This window comes from Leiobunum rupestre, chromosome 5, assembly GCF_980474605.1.
Source record: "Leiobunum rupestre chromosome 5, qqLeiRupe1.1.hap1, whole genome shotgun sequence".
In the NCBI taxonomy this organism is placed as follows: Eukaryota; Metazoa; Arthropoda; class Arachnida; order Opiliones; family Sclerosomatidae; genus Leiobunum; species Leiobunum rupestre.
In genome coordinates, this window is record NC_143388.1 from 68,924,301 (window position 1) to 68,951,975 (window position 27,675).

The 27,675-nt window shown below is 37.3% G+C and overlaps 1 protein-coding gene across 1 annotated transcript; it reads left to right on the forward strand.

The window, feature by feature from the left end:
- Positions 1–14,774: 14,774 nt before the first annotated feature.
- On the forward strand, positions 14,775–20,822 carry LOC149945683 (phenoloxidase-activating factor 2-like). The gene is made up of 5 exons (XM_090175678.1): positions 14,775–14,957; positions 16,739–17,067; positions 17,928–18,297; positions 19,709–19,869; positions 20,549–20,822. Exons 1-5 carry the CDS (start codon positions 14,870–14,872, stop codon positions 20,735–20,737), a joined length of 1,137 nt encoding a protein of 378 aa, XP_090031804.1. The 5' UTR covers positions 14,775–14,869; the 3' UTR covers positions 20,738–20,822.
- Positions 20,823–27,675: the final 6,853 nt, after the last annotated feature.

The window sequence follows — 27,675 nt, forward strand, 5'->3', positions numbered from 1 at the left end:
ACGCCAGCGTGCCTGTTCCTGTCTTTTGGTAGACAGTACAATACGGGCCGAACATTTCGAAAGAGGAGATGGAGTCATCAGCCTTGGTTTCTGTAACTGCAACGACAAAGGGCTGGTGGACTTCAACATAAGCGCGGAGACCATAGAGTTTGTTGCAGATGGAACTTAGGTTGGTATAGAGGATAGATTGGCCCACCGCAGCAGGTCATTTACTGGGCTTTGATACCTCCTGGGTTTGGGTAGCAGGCTGAGGGCTCGGGGAAGGGCGATAAGCGCTAATTTTTATGCCAGTTGCCCAATTTTCGGGCTTGTAAGCTTGCCTTTCTTCGTGGTCCGGAATTGTTATCTGGAAAGAGACGTGACTTTGCCGCCCGGAGCCCGGTACCAATGTGTTAGCGAGCGGATGGAGGCCAAGTTGGTGTAGGTGGGTTTCAACTTGGGTGACAGTGGTGTTGATGTGAGCATGGGAGACTACCAGACGTCTTTCCACCTTCGCCGCAAGGTGGGCGTGTGTTGGATAAGTTTTTTGTCCCCAGAGGGCTGGATCCCGATTTTTGACTGCTCTAACACTGCGGGATAGGACGGTACCCTCAGGCCAGTTGAGAGGATCAAGAGCAGCTGGTACGTCCTGTTCCGTAACGTCAAAGAAGCCCGTTTTAAAGCTTTGCTTACGAAGAACTAGGAGCTTCAGACCGTAGGGCGTGATGCCGAGATCAGAGATGTAGGAATCGAAATCTTGGACTGTTAGACTTACATGAAGCCGAGAAACGTAGATGACCGTCAGCGCGGGGGCGGCTTGGAGGGAGGCGGTAGGAGACGAGGAGGCGATACCAGTGACTTGATGCAAGCGGGGCTGTTGTGCTTTAGGGGATTTCTTTGGTGGTGGCCTTTTACGGGCAACCTGGGTCCATGGAGTTGCGGCTTGAGATGGTGGCAGTTCGTCAGATGGTGGCAGTTTAACGTTGCCGGGATTTGGAGTAGCTTGATCAGATTGCTCAGTTCCAGGCCCCACCAATGGATGTAGGCAGTCAGTAGCGGACTGAGTGACTGAGAGCTTCTGCTTGAGATTATTATTTTCAGCTTCAAGGATCTGGATTCGGTTAAGCTTCTTCTCAAAGGTGACCATTTTAGCTCTATGGGTAGACGGGAAATCTACACAGACCCACAGGAAGTAAATGTTGGTGTGATCGAGTAGGCAGTCAACGTAGCAGTGGGAAACTCCCCCCGAGTGAGGTGGAAGAGGTTTAGTTCCACCTTTGGATCTATTAGTCTCGCCATCGTCGGATGCAGAATCTTGAGAATTGGGGATGGTGCTGCCATCGGGCGAGGCGGAGGCCGCCATGAAAGGGTAGGGGCAGGCTGAGAAGACTAACAAGAGCCTTTCGGGCCGCAAGCCCAGGAAAGTTTATCACGCGTTGTAATTTAAGTATAACAGTACAAAATGCATGGGAACAATCATAAGAAAGAAAAAGAAAAAATTAGCAAAGTAGTCAAAATAAAATAACATTGAATAGATAAAGTATTGTTAGAACACGTTAGCACTCAAAATAATAACCCGTCGGGAGTTCAGCGTGTGAGAACAATTTAAAAATTACAAAAGAACGAAGTAATAACAAAGAATCAATATAACGCACAATAACAACAGATGTACAAAAACGCAAGCGAACGAATAAACACTATGAATAATAGGAAACCAGCAATAGGCCGCGAAAAAACCACACTTAACGCATCCACAAAGGTAGGTAGGGATCGACGCCCAGGGAAGTCAGGTATCACCGAAACGCGGTACACCGAGGAGAGCAGTGTGCATTTTAGACACACCTCGCGGAACACGAGGTCGCAAAAACCTGGTATGTCACTAAGAGTGGCGGTAAGCCAAGTCGCTTGATGACTTAGGCCTAGGGTGTTGCCTTGGGTATTAGCCTAGCTGATTATTATTAAATATATATATATATATATATGGTCCTAGGTAGGTCTCAATTCACCCACATTAATTTGTCTTTAAAAATCTTTGATTTCTGCCCCTCTAGACTGACCGAAAAGTTAGAAACAATTGCAATAACGATTTGATAAGAAAGCAATCATGGCACAATCGATGATAACTCATTTATCGGTAAGAAGGTACAGATATACCATAACAGATCGGTAAAGGTGGTAATACGCATAATTGGCTTACAGTCACAAGCATGACGATTTGATTATAAGGGTACAATAGGAAATATCTAATCTCTAAGAACGTAAAATAATATTTAACACTAACATTTTACTGACTGCTGCATTAACAAACATTTTAGATACAAATATTAAGTTAATTATTAAAATTAAGTATTTTTAACTGATAAAATTGTGGAAGGCTGGTCCCTTTACGTTATTTCTTTACTGTTTATTTCTTAATGTTGCGCTCCTTTCGTAAGAAAGTAATCGAGTCCTAAGGGGGGGGGGAGGTTGAATCCCCTAAACCACTCCCTTATATACGTCCTTGGTTTCTATATAAGCATAAATTACTTCAGTGGAAATTGATGACGCGAAGTGGATTAACAAAAACTACCAAAGCCGCGCCGGGAAGCCTTTGGCATTTATTTTATCGTTTATTTTTCCACAAAAATATTCCTGTGAGGGGCATCTGATGAAATGACGCTCTTCAACGTTTAGATTCAAATCATAATGAAGCGAAAAATCAAGCCAAATAATGGCATACTTATTTGATTTCTATGCTACATCGGTAACTAAATAATTTTCTACGATAAAATAAAATCACAATTCTGTATAATAAAAAGTTTTATTCCGAAATCAGTGGAATTTTGATTCGATTTTATTCTAACTATATGCTCAAGTGCTGCTTTCAACTGTATTTTATAAAATAGTTTTCTATCTTTATTTTTAAGAAAATTATTTCAATAAATCCGTCTAAAACGTTTCATAAAGGCTAAAACCTTTATATAAAATACGGTGCGTTTTTGACTTTATCAAACAATGGGTTTGAAGTTTTATTGTCACGTTCAACATTTCAAATAATTCTAAAAGCCCCTGCTACTTAGTAGATTAATTTTCTCAACATCTCGTTTAATTGGCCAAAACGTAGATCTAAGGTTTCAACTGAAGTATTAAATATAATATTACAATGAAGTGAAAATCTCACAAATTTGCATACCTCCATTTCTATAGCATTCAAGAACGTAAATGGATCTTTGAAGCTTTGCGGAGCCTGGGATAAAATAGTGGCGTACGAATAATAAACAGGCGACGTGAAATCCATCGCTGCGTGTCTTCTTTCCGAGAACCCAAACGGCAAAAGTCCCAAATCCGCTTCCTAAAAATAAATAAACGCGCAGGAGTGAATCCTCATAATTAAGTAATGTTCAAATAATTTTTTAAACAAATTTTTCGAAGAGCCCATCATTATTTTATTAGAAATACGTATTTGGTGGGATTGATAATAAATTTAAAAAAAACATAATCCACTGTACAATTGTACGATGCAAGTTAACTTTACATGCGGGATACGAGGTTAAAAGTGCATTTTTCTAAATTATATAAAAAAATATAGCGAGCTTCAAGTCGTGACTCCTCATAAGGCTGCCTACAATAACCAATATTGTACGACGCCTGATGTGGATCCACGGCTACAAAACTAGCTTCATTTTATTATATAATTTTTAAAAATTAACTTCATCTTTTAACCACGTTGAATACGTCATGTATATTTCACTTTCATCATTATTGGGTTGATATTTCGACAATAAATTGCTGATACGATGGGTAAAAATCCAAGACCCGTAAAACTGGTTTTCCTAGTCTGTGGTACGATTTCGAACATCAAAAATATTGGGTTACATAAAGTAGGAGGATACCTTTCACCTGTTTTGAGATTTTGAGATAGGTTAGCTAGTACATACGTTCGACGTTATTATTTAACAATTTTGTCCTGCGATTTGCTGTTAGATAGCAATAAAAACAAAAATTATAAACGAGTAATAAATAGTTAATGTCTGTTTGCGACTAAATTTACTCTAAATGAATTTATTCTTCTGCCACAACTAATCCACTCCGAAATCGCCTTTAAGCTGAAAGTAAAGTCTAAATACCCTTCAATCTCCCAATAATTTCAATGTAGGGAAATTCCACCAGTTGGATTTATGTTAAATGGTTAATTGCAAAATAAGTGTTTACGCTCTATGGTTAAAATATTTGCAATAGATTGGCCAAAATATCTTTTCTCTCAAATGAAATTGTACAAAGCAAAGGCACATCTTAAAGGTAGAGATTATGAAGTACATGCACTTGGCTTACATTTCTCTTTAACACTCCGATTACACCAGTCCAGTTATTGGGTGACAACATTTTCCCATGAGTATTTTCAGGTGGCCGCACCCCAACAAATCTAAAAATGAAATGAATTTTTTTACGGCTATTTGATTTGAATGCGAAATTTCTTAATTAGGTCATAATGAACGTTAAGGTGAAAGACTACGAACGTGTAGTAACAGTTTTGCTAAAAGATGAGGTAAGGACATACTCAGTAAAGAACAACACTAATAAGATCTGTTACTCTACGAAATCGTCGACTTCTTATTCATATCCCTATCGAAAACGTATATTTAAAAAAAGACTTGTTAAGTGTTTGTAAGTGTTGAATTCCTTAAAGGAAAAGTCCAGGTTGGGTAAAACTTGGGTCTATTTGAAAGATCATGTTTAAATATACTCAAAAATATCAGTCGTAAAATTGTATCTTTTTTTAATGACGAGAAATTAATTTTTAAACGAGCGAAATTTACCGCCAAGTGAGCTGCCATTTTCTTTCGCCTTCCCTCCGCAGACCGCACGTGGAGCAAGCGCGCGCGGGGAACAGAGCGCTGTTAAAGCCTGTTATAGCGCGAACAGCGCGTGATTAAAGTCCTAAAACGTCACCCCGAAACAAAAAATGGCAGATCGCTTGCGAGTGTCAGGGTGGTGGTTGTCCGCCATAGGGCTTGTCGATAAATAAGTCCAGTTTATGACGTTTATAATTACAAAAATAGATTAAACATTCGAATGCTACTGATTTATAGGTTGTTTCTAAGTGAAAGAGGTGCAGTGAGTTCGAAGTGTCTCGCCAGTGTCAGGGAGGGCAGTGTGCCGCCAGAGGGCGGTAAACCATGCCAATGAGTAATAAACACAGTAAAAAACGTGTAAAGTTTAATAACAATCACACAAGCCTATTTATTAACATTAAAAAATGAATTAAAGAGCATAATGACGTCACGTTTTCAAGAAATTAAAGTAAAAAATATCTAAACGTACACAATGTTGGCGAAAGAGCTAGGCAGTTATCAGTATTCCAAATAGGTAAAAGTTCACTTTCCAATTTTGTTTATAAACATTATTTCCGCTTTGTTACGATTAAAGGTATTATAATAACTTCACTTCTATTGTTATAAACAAAAAGGCGTAAAATCCACCCAAAAACCATTCGGTTAAAAATTGCAAGGTCTTTTAAACAAAAACGTCACGTCCTATATTACTCTAGGCCATAAAAGTAGTGAAATCCAATAACGGGGAAGATCTGTAATTTTATTCCCATAGACGTCATAAACTGGACTTATTTATCGACAAGTGATGTGCTCTGAATTAATATGCTAGACCTTGCGCGTCCTAAGTGTTTTACGGAGTTAAAATCCTTTGTACAACCATAAAACATTTCAAATATATTGTTTATATCGAAATATATTATCTTCTTTGTTTAAATTTACTCTTTTACCTTAAAACCATAATTAAATTAAGAAGACAAGTTGTTGACTGCAGTAATTACGTCACGGCAGTCAACAACTTGTCTGCTTTCGGTTATTTGCCAGTTTCAGTAGTCGCACCGCCACCTATCGATAATGTACAGAAATGTTCGAGTACCACTAGTACGGACAGGTTCAGTAATTTTATCGAGTGTTTTTATTTTGCGAGAACGAAAGAAAACTTTAAAGTCGGGAGGTTGAAATGGTCCCGTGATTAGGTAGTGCTGCCATCTACATCGTTTTTAGGAACTAATTCTTGATATTTTTGCTTGCCTTTCGTCCGCTATGTTGTAAATTTTATGATTTGTTCACTCTTTATACATTCTTAAGAAAACGTTTTTTCTTATATTGACCTTTTTCTTTAATTAACTTGGTAAATTATTTAACTGATATTGTATAATTAGAATAGTAACAGCTAAGCTAAGAAATGGTTGTACAAAGTATTTTAACTCAGTAAAACACTTAGGACGCGCAAGGTCTAGCATATTACTTCAGAGCACATCACTTGTCGATAAATAAGTCCAGTTTATGATGTTTATGGGAATATAATTACAGATTTTGCCCGTTATTTGATTTCACTACTTTTATGGCCTAGAGTAATATAGGACGTAACATTTTTGTTTAAAAGACCTTGCAATTTTTAACCGATTGGTTTTTGGGTGGATATGTTTTAATCAAACTGATCCTAACGAATTGAACCAGAAAATTAATATATAGCCGTTTACAATCACAATGCTGCAGTATTCATATAAAAATTTTAAAGGGCGTTATTATCTATATAAATAAAATCTCCCTCTATCGGTGTCACTTAAAACTGCGGGAATTAATTTAGAAAACCCATGCGAACGCAGAAACTAAAAATATTGTGTATACAAACGCTTTATCATCAAAGAAAACAAATATATGTTAATATTACAAGATATGATATTTAAAAAATGCCTATTTACTATTTAAAATTTTGCATATTTAAAGCATAGTGCATGTTGAAATAATTTTATTTGCATATTTAAAGTATAGTGCTTTTACCGCTCGGTCGACGCGGGATGCGAGGTCGGACAGGTAATAAGGGGAAAGAAAGTAAATGAGGTAGTTGGCATTGAATTGGAATCGTGACGAAATTCAAATAATTAAAAATACTTTTATAGACACTTTCCCTTTAAACAATGAATTAACAAAATAAAACAAGTTCTACTTACATAAATCAGGTTTTGAACCCTGCTTAATGGGAGACATTGGGATACGGAATTACTTTAATTATAATTATTTAGGGGCTACTTAAGAGAAAAGGAGATAATATAAATTTAAATTAAGAAATTTATTTTAAGGGGGATAAAGGATAAAATCTTAACCTTCTAATGGTAAAATACTTTTGGTCATCTACGAGGGGCTTCGAGAGAGAAAAAGAAAGGGTGAGAGGGGGAACCGTTGTAACAGAATTTTAAGGGGTTTGACTCAATGGCGACAGATTAGCGGGAGGATTATCGTTTTAGCTTGATGGGTGATCCAAAGTGGGAGGAGGGAAAATATGAAAATTTCAACGTTACGATAGATGAACGTCTTCCTTCTGGGGATAATCTTTCTTGATGTCTCGCAGTTCTGGGTGTTTGAAGATGACGAAGACGACTTTGTTTCTCGACAAAGAAGGGACGGAGCCAGGATTGTCTCCTACAAACGGGTCGAACTTTGACGACGCGTGGATTGAAAGATTTCTCCTTCGGGAATTATGATTAACCGAAAATTGTTCCTACTAACGTTAAAAAGTCTCTATTTGGGGAAAGTGTTGGGCGTAAAACGATATTCGTGCTAAATTTGCATCTTTGAGGGGATTTATTTGGGCATTTCAGCCTCTTTTATTTTAATTTGTGGCTGTCGCGGAGAAAAAGTCCAAACTGGGGAAACTCTTCTGTCACAGCCAAACTAGTCTGGTCTCATGGTGCCTTGAACTAAGCGGCGGATTCTCTGCCTTCTCTGGGGGTGCTCTTTGGTTTTGTTGTTTTTCAGCTTGGGGAGGGTTGAAAATGTAGGGTGCCGGAAGTGTATGTTTGGGTGTGCTTATTGATTTTGGTTGTGCTTTCGAATGACGTAGAAAGACTTCCACGACTTCCGATTCGCCCGGGCTGTTGCTATTACCTTTAAAATAACATAGACGCTTCATTAAGCTTATTTCGGTCCCTTCTTTCTCCCGTCTTTGGGGTGACCAGCGGAAATTTTCCAGGTTCTTGGTCGTCTAAATTGACATGTTGAATGCTACTGATGAAGTAAAGTTTTCGGCAGGGGGTTGCTGGGGCTCTTTTGGTTTGGTTGGGGTTCGTGGTGCAATCGACCTTCGACTTGCTTTTCTAGACTTTGCTGGCGCCAAGGAGAGGAGAAGGAGGAAGGTGTAAAACGAGTAACAATGGGAAAGGATTTTAACGAAGCCAAGGCTAGCGAATTGGTTTTAAATAGATTTTAACTTAAATGATTTAATTTAATTCTGGATATACCAAACATCGACGATCTATGGGTTTCTCTCTCTCTTCTATATCGATTTAAATTTAATTATTTAAATGATACCATATTTTTATGGATATCTGTTACCTTCTTCCTTAATGAAGGGATCCAATCTGAAACCACTACAACCAATAGCTATCAAGATGCCAACTAATTCTATAACAATGATACCTGAAAACCATATTTAAGGGATTATTTAACATTTTAAGATTTTATAATTTTACTGTTCTGATTGATTCAGGTGATATAATAAACTTTTCGTAGGGAATTAAGTTAGAAACAAATTGGTCAAGGGAAAAAGAAATGTTTGCTTTATATTTTATCTTGGCTATTATTATTGGAGTCAAATAAAGTAAGGTTTAAATATTATATCCCTTTTATGGGGGAATCAATTTTTATTTTAGATTTTTAATAAAAAGGGGATTAACAAAAATAAAAAACACAAAAAAACTTATCTAAGATAAAAAAACAGAAAAACATGATATCATAAGTAAATGAATATGTTTTTTACATCAGAAGTTCGACTTCTGGGGGGGTAACGGTGCATGTTGTTTCCGTTATCTAAACCCCAATTTACTCAACTAGGTGAAAGCCTGGGCTTCTCAGCTAGTCTAAAATATTATCAAAAACACTTCCTACTTAGTGCTTTAATGCGGCGTGTATACTTACGTTAAATTGAGCATAGCTGAAATAAAAGTCTTTATATCCTTCAGAATGGATTCTTTTAACACCAAATTGTCATTGTCTTTCTCCAAAGCCGTCCATGGTGGTAGCTAAAATATATTTGAATATTTGAAGGTAATTTTCTTATTCAAGGCTATTACCATCTAATGAATGTCCACCAAAACGTTAAGTGTACAAATTTGGCCAAAGTCACCAAGTACTGTACTGAGTAAGTAGTTTAGATGGTGCGCGAAATTCCGAATCTAAAAGAATCGAGCGGCCCAAAAAAAGACTGACTAATTCTTTAAAAAAAAATGGTTTGAGATAAAGTAGAACACGCGAGTAACAAAATGTAAATATAGACTATACTAAAGCCAATGACTATGAAATGATAATAACTATACATTTTTGTTCACCGAACGGAGGCCCATTACAAATACGATGCGCGCCTACAACGGTACGAACGTTTTCCATTGAAATCACTTAAGTTTAAGTTAGACAAAGTCAATATGAAAATACCAGGTGGGTCACCACTGGTCCGCGAGCCAGCCGTTGCCCATCACTGGTCATTTGATTCAATAAATATGGTCATATTAGCACTTTTTCAAAATAGCTCGATATTTGAAAAGATATCTGCTACATGTTTCGTTTTCACTCACAATTATCAGTTCGGTTTATTCCGGAGCACTATCTTTATGAAACTAAAAGTTGTTTAACATTTATTTTGGAAAATCTTAACTGTTTTTTTTGCATGGAATTAAGCCATTAGTAGTTTTCCTTTATAAGTGGAACATTTGTTAAAGAACAATCTTATTTCACACTGAATCTCACGAAGAAAAATTAAATTACATAGAAATATGAAGCGTTTTCAATGGAATAGTATATTAGCAAAAGTAGCATAAGACCCAAAAGTGTGTCAGCACCTATTAAAATTTCTAGTGAGACCTAGTCACACTATAGACTACATAACCTACTAGTTTGAATAATACTAGCAACATTATATTTAGTCTATAATCTGACGCGATTATCTCTCTTCGATTTACTCGCCCGTAGACATACGTTCGAAAACGCCTCACTCGGCGGCGCTGGCGTACCTCGATTTTGGTGACGAATTTTCCGACCCCCCTTCGTTTCCCTATTTTACTTTGCGACAAACACTCAGTAACTACTATACCGTTCTGACACACTTTTGGGTCTTAAGCTACTTTTGATATTAGTGTATAATAGGGTTGTTATGCTATCTAAAATGTAGAAGCCGGGCCGGATTAAGGAGGGGCATGTGCCCCCAGACGCCATCCAAATGTTATATCCCTATCAAATCACGAAATCCAAATTACTTGGAACATAAACGGGATGTTCCGTTTCCCCTCTGGTATTCTGAGCTCATTAGAGCGCGCTCACTGAGGTATTTCCCCGGGCAAAACTCTTCTTAATCTGGCCCTGCATAGAAGATGATGTTATTATCAATGCCAAGAATTTTTATAGATCATTCACGGTCTTAGTTTTAATTTGAAGAAAAAGTTCGATAAAATATTAATTCAAATAATCAACTTATTTACAAGCCGTGTGACATATTTTACGCTATATTACTTTCGGACAATATATTTAAACTAACTCCTAATTACTATTATTTTACAACGATCACATTATTTAACAGTAAATAATATAATAATAATCAGCTAATACCCTATGCACCCACATAGGCTCAATTCATCTAGCGACTTTTAATGACATTAATTAGGGTGGGTGGGTTATACTGCTTTAGAGGGTGATATTAGCAACCCTTTAAAAATACGAGAACCAAAAGCTCCCTACACTTACTACTACCTTTAAACTTAGCAACATATTATGGTTAAGTGGTAAAATAAGATGAAATAACATGACATTTGAAACAAAAACGTCAGAAAAAGTGCCTAGGGCCTACAAACACAATAAAACAGCCTTGCTTCCTTCCTATGGTAATTGTCGAGTATAGTCTTATTTTAACAAATCTCAAAAGGCTGTAGCCCATTTCTACTTTTCGCTCATCTATTTAACGTAAACCATCGTCAAGAGAATCTAAATCAGTACTCACGTTATAAGTGGAAAATCGGATTGTGGAATTTAGACGCATATCTCTCGTGGTGTTCTTCCCAAGATCCAATTCGAACGATTGAAATATATCTCGATACTTTTATATTCCTAAACTTTGAATATAGTCATCAATTATAGGCTGTCTCCTCTGATTCATATTCTAAATCATTTTATTTCGTAAAATACGGAGCTCTAAATGATTTCCACTTTAAAAGGCGGTACTTCGAAACAAGGCAAGACCGTTACTGAACAGAATTACTGTTGGCTTAGTAAACAATCTCTACATGAAAATCCTCTTTATGAATATCAATAAAATACATATTTGAGATTCAGTTTCTTTTTACTTTTATTTTTAATATAATGATTGATAGTTTTACAAAAATCAAACATCTTCCAATAATAGGTTTGAGCTTAGGCGTTTTTTTAAACAATCATCGAGAGGATTAAGGGCGAAACCACGCGTGCTTATAATGAAAGAACTGGGAAAAGAATTCACATGATAATGATGATCAATTCTTTTTGTTCAGAGTGTAACATTTGTAAGCTCGTTGATTGCCAAAGTAGGTAGACATCACTAGCTTAGTTAAAATGAAAATCCATTAGTGACACTAAGTATTACGGGTCTAACAGTTTTCGAAGTCCCTGACAGGAATCGCAAGACGTAATTTGTCTGGCCCTGTTGCTAAAATTCTTAATAAAGTGCTACGACATATCCTCTAAATTACAAAAGATTTAATTGAAGTGCAATGTTGTTTGTCTATGGAGATTTTTGTTAATTAAGTTATTTAAATTAAATAACATACAAAACTAGGTTAAAGTCAAATACCAAATTAAAATTAAGTAAAATACGAAATAAAAATTAAGTAAAATACGATATAAAATTAAGTAAAATACGAAATCAAAATTAAGTAAAATACAAAATTAAAATTAAGTTAACTACGAATTTAAGATTAATATACATCCAGAGTGCTCTGTATGTATGTTAGTTTTACTGATATTGACATATTTCGGAGTAAAGCAAAAGGGTGAAACCGGTCTACTGTTGGAATCTCTGGCTGAAATTTTTACTTTCGATATAAAATTTAAGACTAAGCAAAATACTTAATTGGAAATAAACAAAATACATATAAGAAATATGACACATATTACTAAATTATAAAATAATAAAACTAAATTAGACGCTTAACACCATACTAGTTTTCTAATTAAGCAAAATGATAATTTAGTAATTAAAATGAAATAAATTGATAAATTAATAATTAACAAAGGTTATTTTAAAATTATATAGTTTATTAATGACGAAAATTGATAATTTAGTATTTTTGGACAATGCATATTTTTATTGTCCAATAGATTGTTTCAATATTATTCTATTTTACTCTTCTAATTTCTGTTTTATCTTATTTAATTTAGAACTTCATCACTTGCTTTGCAGATTAGAATTATTTAAACGATGCTATTTGGAGTTGGGAAGATTTAGGTTCATCCTAAGTAGTTTATAAAGTAAGGCGCAAAAGGAGTTCATAGAAAGTGTTAGTAAGAATTCAAAGGGTTTCACTATAATTTTGTTCCATTTTATGAAATATTATATTGCGAAATATTGATCTCAAATTAATTTACAAAGTCAGGAAAATTTAACTGTAAGCACTTTTAATTAAATTTCCACTAAATATCATATTAAAAAGAACCATATGGAATATTTTAACAAAATTCTTATTTACCTTCAAAACGTTTTCAAATTGGCGACCGATGACGCATCAAAAATTTTTTACAAAAGCTATCCGCGTTTCTAAGAGGTGAATATCTTCATATAGAACAAATGATATTGGATAAAAGCGGTCTAAGTTCCACCCTTGGCGAATCTTTACTGTGTGTAGGAGGTTGTATTGCTATTCAGATTATATTTACTCTGAATTCAAGAGATTGCAGATAGAAGTTTGGAATAAGATTATGTGATAAGACAAAGGTAAAATAATACCCTGAAGTTACATTAACCTTTATATTTCAGTCTTTGAAGACAGGGTCGCAAAGAAGAGTGTTTTATAGGGTTGACGGGGAGGTTACTTCTCACCCTTCCAAGCGGGGTGTGCTAGCCATCAAAATTTGACCAATCTGGTAGCTATGCCTTTCAAATATGGCTACAGCCCTGATTGGAGAGAGTGTCAGCCACGGGAAATATGTATGTCTCACTCACTAAAAGGCTCTTGACTATATGTACCAAAGATAGCTCAATTACCAGTGGCGTACCGATGGGCTGTGACGCTCGGTTCGAAATTTTGCTATGGCTTCGGCTCAGGCTAACGGAGAGAGTCCGTGAAAACTGGCCGCCTCGGTGGGTTGGGTAGCCTGTTGTGGTCCTGTTTCCCGGCCATTTGGAGCCCACCGGGATATCCGAGTTATAAGGACCGCGGTGTCGTTCCCCTATAGGAGCTCTCTCCAGAGGGTTTGACTCTTTACCTACGTAGGTAGGGTGTCGGCTGGAGTTACTACAGCAACCACTCTTAGTTCTTCTCCTGTGTGCAGGGCCGTTTTTACGCACAGCCTATCTAGGCTGCAGCCTAGGGGCCCGCACCACAAAATGAAAATGTTATAATCAGGATTTTAGTCAAAAAATTTCTTTACAATACGATTTTAGGACCCGCACCACAGGTCAGCCTAGGGGTCTACAGATCCTAGTTTCGTCGCTGGCTGTGTGCAAAGTGGCAAATGGTCCACCTTATTGCTGCTCCTTCTGCTGGGTTGAGTGTCTTGCGTCAAAGGTGCGACCATCAGTAGTAGGGTACTACTATAGCCATGATGGATTTGTCACCTGTCCGGGCTAGGTGGACGCTGGCGTAGGGCACTATGATGATAGACCTCCGGTGGTATGGTCTCTGTTACTAGGTACACCGGGCTATAAATTCTGACACACTGAGCGTTATATACTGAAGAGATTCCCAGCGTAATCCTGATGAGTTGGTTCTAAATTCTACGCGCGTATTTATTCGAAACGTGAAACGCATCTAAAGGATCTTCAGGAACATTTGAATATAAGTCACGTTTATAGTTGGAATAATTGTGGACCTTTTGGCGCCCCTGCAGAAGACCCCTAGAGCGCCACCCGGTTCAACATGCCCGCTCTGCCCCCCTATCGGTACGCCTCTGCCAATTATTAAATGAAGTTCGTTAAAAACCATATCAACTTAGCTCATTCTGTGAGCCTGAGCTCGATTTGAGAAGGATCTTAGAGAAAATGCTCAAGATGAGCCCGAGACCAAGCCTAAGTGTGCCGCTCTGCTTATCTTTCAAATAAACCATAGAAAAGATAGAGAAGAATATAAATTTCATATTAGTACTCATTTTCGGTTATGAAACTATGATAAATGAACTATTATTATTTCAAAGTTCAACACTCGAAGCATTGACCTTGAAGTGCCGAGAGAGTTTTAACGCCTCTTACAAGCTTCAATTTCGTTTCCTCTTTTATAATTTCCTTTTTTGTTTAAACACTGGATGTAGTCAGACAATATATAACAGCGTACATGAAGACGGGGTGGAGACATGGTTCATGTGAATTATCCCGTAAGCCGATGTTCCAATGGCTATTTTGAAATGTGTCGCTTCACTAATTTTATATTCTGCTCACAAACCGCATTATGAGACTTTGGCCTCCGGTTTTGATTGTTGACGTGTATTCTTCCATCCCAGCCAATGATTACGCGTCTTGTTTCCAAGGTGTCCTTGCCCGCGTAACTCTCTTCACATTCCAGTTTTAGTACAGCTAGATATAGTTCTTTTCCTTTCGAAGAGCGCTTCGGTTAAAATTGATCGATTTTATCACCAAGGCTTTTATAAAATATTTACTTGGTTTAAACTCGTAGCCTTTGAAGTCGGGCAAAATGATAAAATACTTTTTATGTACCTTTTTCTTTACTCGTGTTATGTCAGTCATCGATCCAACAACGCGGAGTTCACTAGCGGAGAAAGGTGAGTTTTAGTTTTTATGCTAAACAATGATTAATAAAAAACTGGAATAAAAGCTAGAAATTAAAATTAAAACTCTTACGTCACAAGATGAAGCTTAATTAGTATAGTCTTAGCACGCGCTCTTAGACTTGTAACAGTAAGAGACAGTGACGTTTTTATACAAATTGTTATTGCAATATATCCTTTACGTGACTGTTGTAGATATCGGACAGAATGTGAGATTAATTCTGTGCGTAAAATCGCATGAGCCGTTTCACCTTAAAATATTAAGAAAGTTCTGGCTAAGTAAAACAAAAAAACCTTTAACGAGTGTCTTGCGAATTTAATTTCCAGAACCACCTGTTTCAAATGCTAAAAAATATAATTTTTATAACCTTAATATATCTGTAGAACATTTCCAACTAAACCAATAAATTTATCTGCAAGCCTATTAAGAATTTGAGATATAATTGCGTTTGAAAATATATCGTTGCTTGTTTCGATACTGAGTTAAACCTTTGTTCTCGGGTATTTTTAAATGTGTGTATATTTCTGTTATCATCGGTTTAATTTAAACTTCGATAAAAGCCTATACGTCAATTTAAAAAAGATCAGCTGTGCTTGTGTTGTCACAATTGTTGTAGTCGGGCCGGTTTGTAGGACGACAAAACCCGGTTCTAGACTTATTACATCTATGCCCACTACGATTATTTTCCAGATGATTATACCTCCAATGACAGATTCCATGACAAACTCCAAACACTCTTTTTCTTGACTGGGGGAATGGAGTTGGACCCTGCAATCACAAAACTGGGAATTCCGGAAATAACCGCGCTTCTGGTTCTTTTATTTTACTTCGATGAGTAATCAATGCTAGGAATTTGTACTGTAAGATTTTTCGCGTTTCCGATTTGACGTCAAGATGGGCCAACGATGCCCACAAAAAACTCTCTCCGCGTCAGTGTGTACAGTTTAGCAGACGGATCGGAATTCCGAATTTTTTTTTGGAAATTCAGATAATTTTAAAATTGTAGTTTTAATCAACAATTTTACTGGTTTACCTTACAAAACGATAGCATCAATTAATGATTACGACCAATTTATTTTTTTTATAAAACTAGAGGTCGGGGACGGTTAATCATTATCCATGTTTAAATTGATTTTTTTCGGGAAAAATATAAACAAAGATATTTACCGGATAATATTTCGGAAAATGATTAAAAAACATGTATTATTCGAAAATGTTGAGCTTTTTCTCGAAAAAAACTTCGTTTTTCCGCTTAATTTTACAAATTTATCAAAAAATTAATCGGATAATAAAGAATTATAAATTACTTGATCAAAAGTTTTACGAACAATTTCGAGAGCTTTATCTATTGAATAACAGTTAACCATCCCCGACCTCTATATAAAACGTTGGATACCATTTAACTGATTTTATCAGTAAAAACATTACTGTGTTATGCACTTAAGATAATATTTTTATCTTCCTCTGACTTACGGGTCCCGTAGCATTAATCGCCGCCATCTTTAAAACCGCGCTGACTACCAATACCACCATTCAGTAACTTCCTACGTCAGTAAAACGACAAGCAAACGTCAATGAAAACCGATTTGTCCCAGATTTGCGTTACTGAATGTACCCTTATTCTTTATTTAGAGATTGGCCAATTTTTTTTTTTTCAATTTCTTGTATCTAGCTTCCACTGCCGTCGACCTGTTTTTAAATGTTTTACATCAATTTCTCTTGAAACTAATTACTGGTTTCATATACTTAAGGGACTAATTTCGTTTTCATTCAGGTTATTTAGGCACAGTCAATTGCCTGTGCGTTCCGTTCTATCAATGTGACAGTAGTGGGCACATCATCACCGACGGATCCGGTCTAATAGATGCTCGAATGCATAAGCCGGACTCAACACGAGTGGATCCCAATTGCGACAGAGACTTCCATAAATGTTGCCTTCCTTCAAAATCAGAAGAGAAAACTCCAGTTTCCACTGATACGCCAATTATAGATCGCCCCCACCACTTATGTGGCGCCAAGAAACCAACCATAGTTCCATTCGATGCTCGTATCCTTGCTACCGGAAGGAGTGGAACCACATCATTTGGGGAATATCCCTGGCAGGTATGATATGGTTTAAAAATTAAATACCCATAGCAGTACCAAGCAAACCGAGGTATCGGGATGAGAAAATGGATAAACTGCCAACTCTCCACCATCTTCTTCACTGAGTGATCATGAAGAAATATGAAACCACCATAATAGCTAATTATTATCTATTTAGTTCGTAATACTCTTCCTTATGAGGAATAATTGGAATTTTATCAATTTCATATTGTATTTTTTTTTAAACCCATATTTTTTTTAAGTATTTGTTTAATACTCAAGGCACCACTTAGGCCTAAGTCATCAAGAGACTTTAAAAGCCATTACACTATAACCGTTAACTTCGACAAGTTTTATGGAAGGGGAAACCGTAGAACTCATTAAACTCAAACCCCTTAAACCAGTGGGGAGAGAACTTGTAAACTAAACGCAGAAGGAGTAGTTACGAGTTTTCACCCAAGTGCCACAAGCTGGGATCGAACCCGGCTCCTTTTGCTGCGAGACGAAAGTGCTAACTACTCCACCATTATCGGGAACTTCGTTCAATATTTGACGAATAATACTCCTTTTTATATCAGACAAGACAAATTTACAACAGGGGTGCCGAATCTTCTTGTTAAGTCAAACGGGAAAAGCATTTTAAGACCATTATAAGTGCATTTAAAGCTCATAAACGGGAGCCATTTACTCAGTTCCCCGTGGGCGCCCATGAATAGATATTTCATATAACATAATTGAAGATCTTAATTTCAAAGGTTGGAATTGCCATTTACCGAGGAACGTCTATTTGGGCCCCCCGGATTTTTAGATGCGTAGTTTTGAAACAGGGTGGCTTCTATATGAACACAATTTCCCTAATGTCTGCCCTTTTATTACAGGTGGCAATTTTACGGTTCAATGATGGGAAAAAGCTGTTCGCGGGAGCTGGTGTACTCATCGATGAAAAACACGTCATTACCGCTGCCCACAAGGTGTACAACATAGAAAAGCAAGCTTTGCTAATTCGAGCCGGAGCCTGGAACCTATCTTCTGATGACGAGCGTTTAACCTCTCAAGAGTTACGAGTTAGGGGCGTTACCCTGCACCCAAATTTTAATAACGTCACTCTGAAAAACGACATAGCCATACTCGTCGTGGATGGTCTTGTCTCGTACTCTTCAAATGTGAAATCGATCTGTTTACCTAAACTTGATGAAACCCATGACGGCAAAAGATGCGTAGTGACTGGCTGGGGCAAAGACTCTCTCGGTAGGCTATGTATTGGAAAAATATTATACTATTCATATTCCACAGCAGAAAGAGGAAGCATACCATAAACCAAACTAGTAGCGCCGCTACTGGTGTTTATGTATTACCCAATAATTTACTTATTTTCGCCCATAAAATAAGTTTTTCAGGGCCCCACTGATTCTTCGGTTTAGGAGATATATGAAAATGCGAATTGAAAAAATACAACTATTCGTATCATTCCGCAGATCGGATTACATCCTAGAATGTTCTATTTGACCTGTTAATTAAGCCCAGCCCACCCTGCAACGAGGAAAAGCGTCTGGCATATCCAATGTGGTCAGTAGTGGCGCCCCCAAATTGCTCAAATATGGGGCCTATAATTGAAAATTAAGGTCTTAAAAGCAAACGAAACTCTCAAATGTAAAATTTCCAATAACTCTCTCTGCAGGAATTAACCCTTTCAGTTCAAAATGGCCACTCTACAGCGAACGGCTGGATTTTCGTCAGACGGAAATCCAGCAGTTATTTTTTGTAATTGAGTGAAGCAGGGAACAAGATGACACGCAAAACACGGTTTGCTCAAAAGTACAGATAATACCAGTGTTAAACTTTCTATTGAGTGTTTGAAATTGCAACAGACGATGAACGCATTACGTTATCTTATAAATAGGGGCTTATGACCTTGTTAGTCTACCTCAAGAAAAATGCTAGCAACACCACTGTACGTAACTTCATTGGTAAACCATAAACTACTTAATGATCAGAGGCGTATTTAGGTTTTTTTGTGTTCATAGGCGAAGAAAATATAAGCGCCCCTTTAAAACAAAAAATGCGAAAATTACTAGCGTTAGGCATGTTTTGGTCAGATATTTATCCGTTTGTCATCACTAACCTTTAGATCATTAAACTAACTTAATCTAAGATTGGCTTAGACAAAAAAACTTTGCTCTAGCAAACACTTCACTCAAGTTTTAGAAAGACCAAAGGTGCCGTTAAGCGGGAAGTTTTCTGCCGCTTTCCACAGCACCGCTTTGTCTGTAAGAGGCGTTCGAGATCTCACCTTCTGCATTTACCCTGGAGGTATGCATACATAGAGCTTTCTTCATATTCCACAACAGAAAGAGGAAGCATACCATAAACCAAACTAGTAGCGCCTCTACTGGTGTTTATGTATTACCCAATTATTTTCTTATTTAAAATTAGTTTTTATGGGCCTCACTGATTCTTTGGTTTAAGAGATATATGGAAATGCGAATCGCCCCCCCCCCCTCCCCCTACTTCACCTTATAAGTAATTACGCCCTTGATAATGGTTCAGGAACGAACATTGAGATGACAGTAGTAAAATAACCATTTATTCTGGTTGAATCTCTAACATAATTAACAAACAAAGGTGGGATCGTTGTATCGATAATTTGCACATTTTCCAGATAAAGGCAAGCACTCGGATGTTCTGAAGCAAGTCTCTGTTCCAATCGTAGAGTTCAATCAATGTCAAGACGACCTGAGAAAAACTCGATTGGGGTCCTTTTTTGTTTTAGATCGAAGTTTTATGTGCGCTGGTGGTGAAGCAGGACTCGATTCTTGTCTGGTAAGTACACCGGATCTCGTTCTTTTTATGGTGCCTTTGAGAGCGCGTAGTGTAGGCTGAAACTGTCGTATTTCTGCCATAAATTTCCTACTTAGAAGATTGCCATTTTGAAGGTCAAATTCACCTTGAACTTTATAATGTCTACTTGGGCACCTTTGGTCAAACAATAATGGGTAATGTACCCCTCGCTTAACTTAAATATAGAAGACGAATAACAGCTCCATTTATTTATTTTGTCAAGGGGTGCTTTACGTCTAACATCCCATTATGTTAAGACGTATGATTTGTCAGTGAAATATATATCTTAGCCGGTGAAGCACAGCTTAAACAACTAGATTTTGATTAAAGTCAAAGAGCGAATTACAATTTATCTTCTATATTTTTAATTATTTTAAAAATCTCTCTACAAGAACATGGCTTGCAGTTTTGCATTCTAACTATGGTTTCAAAAAGGTTAAAAACATATTATATCATATTGTGCCACGTAAATTACAAATGTTTGTGTGAAAATCCCGGACAAAATCCCTACTAATTATATTAATGAAAAATGCAAAAAAAAAATTGTGAGGTCCATTTCTATAACAGGTTAAATTGCCTAGATGAAGTCTAGATGTTTAACTTTGCACACCATTCGCTTATTCCATATCTGAAATGTTTTACCTTTTTTTTTCTCCTCCAGGGTGATGGAGGTGGACCATTGGTGTGCCTCAGAGCTGACGGCTCGTACGCTCTGATGGGTGTTGTTGCCTGGGGAATAAATTGCGGACTAAAAGGCGTTCCAGGTGTCTACGTTAACGTGGTGCATTTTCTGAACTGGATCCTTTCAGTCACCGGGAAAGAGTTAAACTTCTATTGGCCATCTAACTAAGGACATGCAATTCGCTTTTATCACATTTTAGAAATTTGTAACTTAATTTAAAAAGGTTATGTTAATAAAAATTATTTTAAAGTTGCGTGTTCGTATAATAACATATTAATTACAGTTTTCATTAAGCCAAACATTATGGCGTCCAACTGCTCTTCCATAGCGTTTGGTTTTTAAACCAAAGGCAGGGAAAAAAAATTAAGAAACCACGTTCTTATGGATTTTTAATTTGTCTGTAACAGACGCTAGATCATAAGCGCAACCTCGAAGAAGCTAAGCGCCGTTATACCACCTAGACTGACTGAATTTTTGTGAAAAAATCTCAATTTAAATTGAGACGGCCTTAAAACGTCATCATTGTAACTTTATACTCACTGCTAATATTAATTGACAAACAGTTCTACAACATTACTTTACCAACAGTGATTGCCAGTAGAGGGATAACACACATAGCGTAGGTTCTATTGCCAACCCGTAAGTTGAATCCTCAATAGGTTTTTTTAGATAGTAATGTGGCCTTGTGGTTTCAATGCGGCTCTATCGTCACAGTCAGTCACTTTTCCCAGTCCTAGAGCGCGCACTATAATCTCTAGGATTATAAGTTTTTCTGCAATAATTTCACGAAAACTCGCCTAAAGATGTCACCATGGGTCAACTGATTTTTCGTTTTTGCTTCTGTTTAAAACTAACATTTCTGAATTTTGAACTGAAAAATAACTCGTTTTAGAAATATGACGGCATATCCACAAACCCCTTTTTCAGCTTAGGCGTTTTAAATAGCTTTTCTTTTAATGATTATTTTAAATGAAAGTTTGGATTTCTAAGAAAAAGAAGGCACGTTATTCAGAGGTGCTATTTATTTGTTTGACAAATATTTTTTTTAATATGGGTCTTTTAAAAAAAAAATTCTGGGGTAACAATCGGTGCACTGTAAAGCTAGGTCACAAGGTGAAATACCCAAATATTTGAACACCCTAAAAAACACAAAAGCTTTCAATTATTACCAAAAATCTTCGTATATTTGATTGTCTGTCCGTTTCCTAGACGAAAATGTCATTTTCCGATTTTACGAAATCACTCCTTTTTAAAATATTGAAAAAATTAAATCTAAAGATTTATTATTAACACAAAATTACAACGAAGGGCCAATATAGTTTATTGTTAGTACTATCTCTCTACATTAACTTCACTACAAAATAATTTTCGTCTCAAATGTTTCTATAATTACCGCGATGTACGAATCTAAATTGTCGACATCTTGCGCGGGTTGCACCACTTTAACTCTAGTGCCGAAATCGTCCTGAGATATCCGGTACATCATTAGTTCATATTTTGACATTGGCTTCGGTTACCCACGATTTTTGAAGCTTTAAAGAGTTGCTTATTGATGCTTTCCAAGTTTAGTTTTACGACTAAATAACCTAACCTATATAACTGAATTTGTGTTACAATTTGACTTTCAGCATGGAAGCTGAAGTGAATCTCTCACTAAATGCTTTGCCGTCCCCCCAGCCCATCGCACGGACTTTTCGCGTGACTTGTCCAACTCATGGTATAGCAAAGGTTCAAAGGGTTTTTGCAAAATTTGTGTTGCCAACCCTCTCCGTCACTGAAGTAGTGGATGTGTTTCAAGTGTGGTAGACGGGCAAGTAGTTAACGAAAACACTTATAAAACAGTGCACAGTTTCCGCACCGTGGTCCATTTCATCACAAGAATTGCATCTTAAACTCTACAATTCCATTTCAAACTTATAATAGGCTATGAATGGATGCAGGGTTGATTGAGTGTTTCCCAGTGAAAACCCTGTACAGCGTTTTGGACGATGAACGAGTAGTATTCAGCGTAGTATAGTAGGGCAATTCCGCTTTGCGGTTTCGTATGAAAGAAGCTTGTGATTTAGCAATAAAATGATGTGGAACGGCTTTGCGAATACGTTCAATAAATGTATCATTGAAATCACTCGCACTTTCATGAATGTCAATTAATTTAGTTCTCACATCCACATGTAGCCACGACTTGTGGCCCACGAGGGTTCGGAGTGTGAAATAACTGGTGGCTATACCGGGGAGTCGGGGTCCGGCTCTTGTAACCCACCACGGGCGGTATCGCACTCGGAGATGTTAGCTCCGTCAAATTGGTCTGATCTCCACATCCAACTTCGGTCCGGTGTGGGCTGGTAACTGGGCTTCGGCCCAGGCTAACGGAGAGGGGCCGGGAAAACTGGCTGCGGGCCTCCGTATGAGGGGATGGCGGACCGATCTCCCGGCCTTTTGGGGTTCCAGCGGGATATCCGGTGCCAGCTGTGCCGGGTTATGCGATCTGCTGTGTGCCCGCCGTTCCCCTTTAGGCGCTCCTTCCAAAGGGCTAGGCTCTCTACCTTTCTAGGTAGGGTGTCGGCTGGCGTCGCCAGAGCATCCGCTCTTATTCCCACTGCTGTGTGCGAAGTGGCGCGTTGGTCGGCCCATTGCTGCACCTTCTGCTGGGTTGAGCGGCTTGCGTCAAGGGTGCGACCATCAGTAGTAGAGTTCTGCTACCCATGCTGGTTTTGTCACCTGTCCGGGCGTGTGGACGCTGGCGTAGGGCATTTGATGATGGACCTCCGGTCCAGCCACGACTTTTAGATAATTTCATCTTCTAAAACCACTTCTGTTTCTGTAAACATTGCCCTTAAAACTGAATTCTAACGCCAATCACTGACCGACGCTAGTACTCTAGAGCAGGGTTGCCGTTTAGAACCGGAGGAACCGGAACCAAACCGAAATTCGCAGTTCGGTTCCGGTTCCGGTTCCGGTTCCAAGAAATGGGAACTGTAGCCACTTCGGTTCGGTTCTGGTTCCATGTAGAACCGAACCGGAACCGAAGGAGAACCAACTATTACTATTGAAAAAGCCGCGAAAAATAATATATAAACCACTGACAACAGTGATAAGTGACAAGGACTATTATGACTATTGTCTCAATTGGAAGGAAAACAGTTGTAATTAGATTCTGTAACAGATTGAACTGAAACATCCATCAATTAGAGTGGAAGTAAGTTGATAATTGTGCCAAAAAATTCGACTTACATTAAAAATCTACTCATTTAATTTAGTGAATGAAAAATATAACAAGTTGGTAAGCCAAAATATACCTCTCCTCTGAAGAATTGTCCCTATTGGTATTAATTTCTCGAGACGTCCCTTAAAGATATCTCCGCAATTTAGAGTTATTTACTAAAAACGTAATCCTGGTTCAATCCCGCCCAGTATAAAATTTTAATTTTAATTAAAATAATTGTGACGAAACAACCGAGTTTAATTAATTCAGAATAATATAAATTAAGTAGTTACAACAGTGAGTTAGACGTACTAAAACAATGCTTAATTGAATTTAACCCTATTTACAGAACAAGTTTATCAGTTAAATATAATACGAAGCAAATTTTTATGAAAGAAATATCTACAGAGGGTATTTGTGTTTTTCGCGCTTACGACATACTTGCCGCATCTTTAACGCTCATTTTATTTCAACTCTCGCCCTTGATAAAGATACCGTAGAATAGCTATATTCGACATCTGGTAGTGGACGACTCGTAGACTTCCTGTTGACGTTGTTAAACATACCGCTTGAAAAAGACCAAAACCGTCCACTTTCCAATATCATATAAGGACTCGCACACCCAGGAAATCAATGACTGTATTAGGAATCGTAGATGTCCAAATATCCACACCAATAAAAAATGAATTAACAAGAAGCGAAAAACTTAGCATTCACAAAGCACAGAAAGCCACTTAACTAAACGACAGCTCGTATATCAATAAATGACCGTAGACGGAATAGTTAGGGCTCTTTATAAATAAAACAAACGAACCCAACTGATGAACTGCATTAAACATCTTAATCAGTCGAGAAAACGTTCAAAATAAATTACGAAGTAATGACGACCCAGTTAAAAACCCAGACCAACATAAGTGTAAGAGCACGATGTAAACAACTCGATATTTTCTTCATAAATGAACTATTAGCCGTGAAAACTAATACGCTAAACACACAATTGATAAAAAAGGACCAAAAACTAACGGGTTCTACCCTTTAACCATTTTATTTGCTGACTGCGCTAAAACAAGATTTGACCTTTAAATTTGCATTCGAAAAATATTTAGACTTTAACTAGTTCACAAATATTTAAAAACAAAGTTCAATAAACAATATATACAGATATTATATTCATCCGTTTAGTAAAAAACCCGCCTTATCATAATGGTTCCCTTACTTTAATATTTTCCCTATGGAAGTCAATGGCTCGGCGATGAACTATCCGCATTGTTACAATGCGACCCGAATTCAATTCCTGATCACGATCAAATTTTACATTAAAATACTTAAATGTTTAATTAAAATAAGAATAATATAGGTTATAAATATTTAATTAAATATAAGATTAATATAATTTATAAATATTTAATTTAATATAAGATTAATATAATTTATAAATATTTAAATAAATATAAGATTAATATAATTTATAAATATTTAATTTAAAATAAGATTAATATAATTTATAAATATTTAATTAAATATAAGATTAATATAATTTATAAATATTTAAAATGATGTAGAATAAATTATAGTACCTAACGTTAAAACTTCGAAAAGGACATTCGCCAAAGCTGTTTTCGAAAAACACCGAATTTATAAGCGGTGGCTCAGTGGTTAGAGTAAATCTCTGGCACGCAGCAGACCCGGGTTCGATTCCCGGCTGGCGCCCATAAATCGCAAATTAATACTTAGACGAATTCCGTGAACAATTGGTGGAAACCCTGCCATTAGACGTTGAGAGGTTGCACTCGGTCCGTCCCAAAAATCAATAAGAAGAAGTTGAAGAGAAAACCCCCGTACAAACACAACAGACTCAACACCCACAACCATCATAAGACAAACTCAACATTCACACCCTAAACATAGAAAATGGTGTACTGCAATATTTTAACCTTTGCATGGAAAATGCGAACGCGTTCGCAGGACAGACACACATAACCCCTTCTAGGGAACTTTGTCCCCTCGGAGAGGTAAAAAGTATCAAACCTACCCAAGCTTTTTACAAGCGGCACTAAACAGGATACACATAAAAACATACATGTACTTAAAATTATAAATGCACGATGTTTTATTGCTTTAGGGAAAACACACGGTAAATGGTCGATTATTTCTAATTATCTATTTACAAATAATTCACTAAATGCAAGACTGGTTTAAACTGACAGGATAAGGCTAAGGGAATTATCTGGTTTCCGGGTCCTGTCGGGTTTCCGGGCCGGGCCCGGCAAAATCGATTTTTTATTTTTTTTGGGTCGGGTAGGGTCAGGCAAAAATTATTTTCATTTTTTTACGGGTCGGGTCAGGCAAAAATTATTTTCATTTTTTACGGGTCGGGTCGGGCCGGGCAATATTTAATTTTAAAAATTTCGGGTCGGGTCGGGTCGGGCAAAATTTTATTTTAATTATTTCGGGTCGGGTTGGATCTGGCCAAATTTATTTTTACGTTTTTCGGGTCGGGTCGGGTCGGGCCGGAAAAAAAGTGGGCCCGACTCGTCTCTAGTGATTTCCTATCGTTTGATATATAAATTGCCATCCTAAGTGAAAGAGTGGATGCCGCCCAGCCTCAGGATACGTGGGTGGGCAAACCAATACAAAAGCTGTTGAGGCCATGTGATTTCCTATCGTTTGATATATAATTGACCATCCTATGTTAAAGAGTGGCCACCGCCCACCCTCAGTATACCCGGGTGGGCAAACCAAATTAACCAATACAAAAGCTGTTGAGGCCATGTGATTCCATGTCGTTAGATAGACGGAAAGTATCAAAGGTGAAATAGGTAAGCAAAACACGACGAACATAATTCTTTTAAATTATTGAAATTAATGGAAATATGATATAAAGAAATTCTTAAACTTGGATTAAAATGAGTTTATTTTAGGAAATTTAAATCAAACATTTGGGTAGTTTAGGCACCAAAAGTCATGTAGATTCGCAAATTCATAAAAAAAAATACCCATTAATTTATAAACTGTTTTTTTCGATCACTCTCCCTTTAAGGGGGTCGGTCGGAGAGGGCGGAAATTAAAGGAACTGCGCTTTCTATCGTTTGATATAAAAAGTACCATCCTAAGTTAAAGAGTTGACTTTTACGTATTGTTATTAAAGGGGGGTCGAAATTGTGCCCCCTGTTTACCTGACAGACCTGAAACTGGCCATCGGTAAAAGATATGTAGCCCCACACTGTTATTCAAACTTGCCGCCACGCCCGTGTCACTCTTCGAGGAAATCCAATTGGTTGGGGAGGGGAGGCGAAGTTTGAGGTTCACTTGACCTTAAACGCCGTAAATATACGTAAAATAACGCGGAAAAAGGAACGACAATAGGCCTCGAATGAAACCTGTTCAGCACTCGCCACGGAGTATTAACATTCCGCACCTGGACTAACATATTCCTTTTTGTATAGTCTTTGTCACTTGCGGTCGCTTGGTGCCTGAAATAAGGAAATATATTGAACGCTGTAAACGTTAGGCCTAAGTTGGAATTCGGGATCATATATATGGATAATAAGTCGGGATTTCATTATTCTAAAATGCCTAAAAAAGCTACGTGGGTTAAAGGAAACACTTGTTGCCAGGGGTGGCGATATAGGGTACGTAGGGTACGCAACTGCGTGGGGGCGCAAGAGGTTTGGGGGCGCATTTTTTCGAGGACTATCTAGTGAGTAAGTTTTATAGTTGGCGCCAAAAGTAGGTAAAGACTGGTTTAAATTTGATGTAGTTCAGTCTTTAAACACGAGTAGTTTATTTAAATGCGTTACGAGTTTATTTAAATGCGTTACGAGTCTTACGCTACTTCATTTTAACTTCCTCTTCGAAGAATTAGTTCATAACGCAGGGTACACGATGGACACGTTTTTACTCT

Coding starts and splice junctions, on each gene's coding strand:
- LOC149945683 (XM_090175678.1), top strand. CDS start 14,870: ATGATAAAATACTTTTTATGTACCTTTTTCTTTACTCGTGTTATGTCA. Junction 14,958..16,738: donor GAGTTCACTAGCGGAGAAAG/GTGAGTTTTAGT, acceptor GTTTTCATTCAG/GTTATTTAGGCACAGTCAAT. Junction 18,298..19,708: donor CTGGGGCAAAGACTCTCTCG/GTAGGCTATGTA, acceptor CACATTTTCCAG/ATAAAGGCAAGCACTCGGAT.